General features: G+C 48.3%; 1 protein-coding gene across 2 annotated transcripts in view; it reads right to left on the bottom strand.

Annotated features, from left to right (window-relative positions):
* Positions 1–976: 976 nt before the first annotated feature.
* Positions 977–5,603, bottom strand: part of Pacrg (parkin coregulated) — a 419,131-nt gene continuing 414,504 nt past the window's right edge. The window contains exon 5 of one of the 2 annotated variants that reach the window (XM_021221476.1): positions 977–1,460. In XM_021221476.1, coding sequence (XP_021077135.1) covers positions 1,300–1,460 — 161 coding nt within the window. In that variant the 3' untranslated portion in view covers positions 977–1,299. The remainder of the gene's footprint in view (positions 1,461–5,603) is intronic. The other variant, XM_029533070.1, reaches the window with a different exon arrangement.

The raw sequence follows: 5,603 nt of genomic DNA, 5'->3' as shown, positions 1-5,603 counted from the left end.
AAACAGAAAACCTTAAATAATTAGTATTGATGATGAGGCCAGAAGCAGGGATGGGGGGAGGTGGGGAGCACATGGCCTCTCCCCACTTTGATGCAGAAATTGCATTTTGCTTCAGAAGCGAGACATTTGAGGTTAGGCGTTTCTGGGTGGCTAAGCCATTTCTCAGGTGTGCAGCCCTCGCTTCTGCTTTATGAAGTTTCCTGGGCTGAGTGTCAAGACGCTCTGAGCTTCCTGCCTGGCATGTCTAAGCAGTCATGGTCCAAAGCTGAATGCCTTATGTTTTGTCTTTGCTTGTTTATTTATTTATTTATTTTCCCATTCTCTGCTGAATGAAAAAGTACACATCCTTTGTCCTTTCTGGACTCGATAAAATTCCAAAATCATGTCATTGGACCCATGCTTTCATGAAGCTGTGAAAGAAGCGCACTTGGGCGGAAGCAGGGGTCAGGGGAGACTCGCTAGGCCAGCATCGATCTTCTCCAAGGGTCACTAGGAGGCACACAACCATGTCCAGGGACGATGAGACGCCTTGAACCAACTGCTGGGCAACATTTTGTCAGGAGCACGCCTAGCCTTGAGATGTCCTGAGCTGTGCCATCCTCACGGTAGTGGAGCGAGGACGCCAGCCAGCTCTCTCCTTAGAACTAACTGTGCTGCAAACCTACCATTTCACACCTTAACCCTGACTCCAGCTCCTCCCCAGACCTCTCATCTTCAGCCAGATCCAAACTGCAAAGGCCCAGAAGCCTGGATCACTAGTTGGTCAGAACCATTCATTACGGTTATAGTTTAGCTTATAACGGACCTGCAAAGTTTTCCTGCTGTGATTGGGGTAAACGTTCAGCAAGTTGTATCGAGTGTCAGGGCATAGCACCACTGGGGTGACAGACACCTATTAAACTCTCAGCCCAGGCTCTTCTTTTCAGCCCATGGCGTGGCCCTTGGGACAGGCAGACATAGTGCGGCAAAGGGTGAATTGCATATGAGAATTATGGTTTTATTGTCTATACAACTGAAGGTTTAACTCAGACTCCTGTCTCCATCTGAGCCAGATAAAGACGCAGTTCTCCTCGTGGGGAGAAGAAGAAAAGCACAGTACACTATTGTAATCTAAGAAACAGGCACTATTTATGTATTGGAAAGCCTTGCTCTCAATAGGGCTAACAGTCTTTTGGCCCAGAAGCTACTGTGTTTGCAGCTGTAGAAAGAGAGCTGTAGAAGTCACAAGTAATGAGATGCTAGGACATTGGGGACAGACGGCTGTGATACCGAGGGAGGCTCCCTCCGGCAGCTGCCCGGTCAGTTCAGCAAGCACGACTCATAGGTGGGCACCATGTATTTGATGTTGATGAAGGCGTCCTCCCCTCCATAGCGCTCGAAGGCTTCCAGGGTCTCCTGGATCAGGTCGCCAATGTTCTCCCTCTTCTGCTGGCTGTAGTCGATGCCATCCCCGGAGTTCACTGGATCAGGCAAAGAAACCAAGAGGTGGTTATTTCTGTGCACTGTCCCCAGAGTCCCACCCCACAGGCCAGGCATTTCCCGAGCACCTGTTAGGAGACACTGAGAGGTTACACTTTCACGCTATCTTGCTGAAATTTGAGGCTGGTGGCAACTCCACAAAAATACCAAATTGTGTATGATGGTGATGCCAGGGCCTGAGATCCTAGCATCACCAAGCTGAGGCAGGAGGATCACTATGAGTTTGAGGCTAGCCTGGGCTACATAATAAGATACCCCTCTTTTTAAAAACATCAACCAACCAATGAACCAGCCCATTAGACAAGTGAGGAGAGTAAGAAAACTCAAATGCAGGGCAGAGCTTTAGTGAAGATGAATCTGAAGTAGACAAGTGTGAAAGACTCACGGGACAAGCTCCCTTTCCAGGCAGGAGACCTTGTCCACATCCCAGCCCAGTGCAGAGTAAAGGGATTGTCTGTGGTGAGACCAGGCAGGTCGCTCCACGTAGCTTACAATAGGCAGGCTGGAGAAGGACGGGCTCAGCTAGAGCTGTGGCCTATGTCCCTGAGGCTTTGTGTACATGGTGAGTCTTTCCCTAGAGGGTTGACCACAGGGTCCTGCAGTTATTCCCAGAACTTTGCTGTGGCTGTTCCAGGGTGACATAGGACATTTGATGGTCCGCCTTAGGGTCGTGGCATGCCAGGGAGAGTACTGTTGCCAGTTCTGGAGCTTGCAAGTCCATCCTCCTGCAGCCTGCACTTGACCACTGTGCCTGCCTTGCTGGTGCCATCAAAGACTTGAGTCCTAGGTGGCCTTGGCAGGTCTTAAAAACTTTCAGGTCTCTCTCCTACTCTGAAAACTCAGGCTGCAGCTACTCAGACAAAAGGTCCCTGACAGCACCTAGACTGTGAGATATCTGGAGGGGCCCCAGTTCTGACAGAGGTGCTCCCCCTGTACACCCTCCAGACTCCAGCATTCTCATGGTTTCTGTCTACAGAGTCATTGACATGCTTCTTGCTGCATCCACAGATTTCCAAAGGTTTTGGTGTCCCTGTCCCCAGAAGGGAGACATTATTGCATTTAGAGAAGTTGCTCACATTGCCTGGTGACACAGGAGGGGGTGACAAGTTGGGTTTCTAGGAGACAGAGGGATGAAGAGGTGAGTGAGGGACAGAGGGTGCACTGGGCCGGGGAGCAGAGGGCATGCTGGAGCATCCACCTTGTAGAGGAGCAGTTTACTTTGCCATACCTCAGGTATAGCCTTCAGATGTTTACCCTGCTTGATGTAAAAAACGGCAGAGTTTAAATTGGTGCTCCAGATGCCTATCCCAAGTTACTTGGGGATGTTTCAAAAGGATCAGGTAATGGCTCAGACCAGAGCAAAGATAACAATTAGGACCCCACACAGCACAGACACACACTGCTTTCATCTGATGGTTTTCCAGAGACTTCTTAGAGAAATAGGACTGTCTGAGATAATACAGAAAAAAGTGACTTGTCATTCTGACAACTTTTTAAAAGAGTGAAGGCAGGTAGACATATGGCAAAGCTGAAGCACGGATCCCTTTATTCTATAAGGTGAACTTACAAAGGCTGACAAGACTGGGGCCAGGGGACTTTTCTCCCCATGGTGGGTATCTTGTGTGATGGGTCTCAGTCCATTTAAAGTTGGACTCACTAAGTGGCTGGTTATTCAAAATGTCAAATACATGGGACACTTCATGAACATTGCTTAAGGCCATATTTATTATGTGGAGAGAGTATTTATCACCAAGAGAGAAGCACAGTAAAGACTCTTGTCATAGTTGTTTTTTTTTTTTTTTTTTTTTTAAAGCGTAAATATCAAAAACAAACCACAGGTAAACACATGTTTGAGCAAACAGACTACCATTATCTTCCTCATTAAAGACTGGCATGATGCACCCTAAGAAGAGAGGGTACTGTTAGGAATGGCCACACCAGGGAGAACGGGAGGAGTCTGCCCATAGGAGCGGGTCCTGGAGTTGAAATTGAGATGCTTGGGTTTGGCAGGGATGGGAGTGTGAGGGAAAACATGGTCAGGACCAAAGAAGGGGGCCAGGAAGTCAGGTACCAACAGAGTCAGGCTACAGGAGAGCATACACTGTGCGCTAAGACTGATGGCTAAGTGCTGTCTCGGGATGAAGACATCCCGGGAGTCCACCTGGAGTGAAAAGTGTCCCAGGAGGTTTTGGGATAATCTTCTCCCAAATGACATTCCTTGTACATACCAGCCCGTGATCTTTCCTATAGTTAGTGATCTTTCACTCAGTTAGGGAGAAATAGGCAGGCTCTGTTTGCCTCGGACAGTTGAACCTGTAACACTCCCTGCCCCACAGGCACCTGGAAAATCTAACTGGTGATGCTGGGTCGTGACAGCTTTGGTCCAGCTCCTTTTAGACAAAGATCCATGTATTAATCACTGGTAAATAGCGTCTTTTGTTGTGCCCAAAAGGTCAAAGACTGAATGGGTCACAGGACAGGCACATTTTCCCAATGTAGCTGAGGGGGTTTGGGAAGTCTGAGAACAATTGAGAGCTTAACACACCCTAGGCTTCCCTCCCTTTCAGAGCGTGGCAGCGACAAGCAACACTTTATTCCTTGTTCTTACTTTTTAAAAAATATTTAGCTGTGGGAGTAGGCTCTGTGGCTTTGTTTGTCTCGAACTGTACCAACCCCAAAGAGAAAGGAATGGAGCGGAATAGAAGTCGCTTGTTCGGAAGGGAGTTGGAGTCGCACTGTTCTGTGGTTGCAGAGTGTGGATCATGGGGGCAGACAGAGATAGAAAAGCTAAACAAAAATCAAGAGCCTGCGCCTTGTTCTGCATGCTGTAATGACGACGGGCCAGCCTAATGTCAAGCTATGCTGACAAGCAGGTCAGGCTGGGATCTCCATTTTGAAACTTGGGCTGTTCATACCATTTCTTGAGAAGCAGGAGGCAAGGTGGCTCCTTTGAGCTCCCTGCTTTAAATGCAGACAATGCCACTGGGAAATGTGTTTGTGAGAACAGGACTCTTAAAATAACAACAGCAACATCAACCAGGTGGTGATTTACAATTGCCAGCTCTGATTAGGAGCTGATATTACTACTTAAGAAGTGGGGAGCCTACTTTACGTTCAGATGGTTAGGAAGGGACGTTGATGATGGAAAAGATATGTTTTATTTATAACCAAATGAGTGGGGCTTACGTGGAGGGTGCAAGGCAGATTTGTGCCCCATAAGAGGGACATTCAAACAGCTGAGGGAGGGAGAGGGGCTGCTCCTAGAGATGCTGGCATGCAGGAGGCAGGCAACAGCCTCCCAGAGACAGTTCCCAGTCATTTAAATGCCACTTAGCACTTGGGATGTTGAATCTTCTCTGATTAGCTGAGAAACCTGCTTCAGCATTAAGCACATTGAGGCTTCTCCTGTGTAATCCCTTTGAAACGGCTCTGATCTGTACGCTACTTCTTGGCTTTTTTCAGGTCATGGCTGGACATGTACACTTCCTGTCTGCCCACTGACGGCATCTTCCTGGTGCAGAGGCTCAGCTCACGCCTGTCACTAGGGCCCATGGCAAAGGGCAGTTACATAAGACACATTTACGTTTCACACAGATATCTGCTACTCGGTGGACACTGGCCAACAGCCGACAGAGATTGTGCAGAATTTTGATAAAACATCCCCACTGCGGTTTCAATTTCTAGAACGTGGAAGGCCATTCTTCTTCTCCTTTATTTAGTTACTACTTTACAAAAAGGAAGGAGCGCAGTCAGAGGTGAGAGATTCAAAGCCGAAAGGCAGGCCACTTCAGCAGGGGCAGGCACGCACCCTATTCTTAAGCCAGGCATGGGATTGGCTTTGAAGCCTTGCTCCTTGGGGCTGAGACCAGCTTTGGCCTTGGTAGGATCTGTAGCTAATGTTACAGGGTGTTCTTGGTGCACAGGGAAAGCTCTGCTGGGCCCTGCAGGTTGAAGGGATGGATAAGTGAATACCTCAGGCCCTTGCCTCTGGGGGAGCTCACCAGCTGGGGAAGGGACTCTCATAGGCTACCTTTCTTTCTTTCTTTCTTTCTTTCTTTCTTTCTTTCTTTCTTTCTTTCTTTCTTTCTTTCTTTCTTCCTTCCTTCCTTCCTTCCTTCCTTCCT

Source organism: Mus pahari, chromosome 21 (assembly GCF_900095145.1).
Source record: "Mus pahari chromosome 21, PAHARI_EIJ_v1.1, whole genome shotgun sequence".
NCBI lineage: Eukaryota > Metazoa > Chordata > Mammalia > Rodentia > Muridae > Mus > Mus pahari.
Note: the sequence above shows the minus strand (reverse complement) of the source record. Positions and strands in the feature narration are given on the sequence as shown.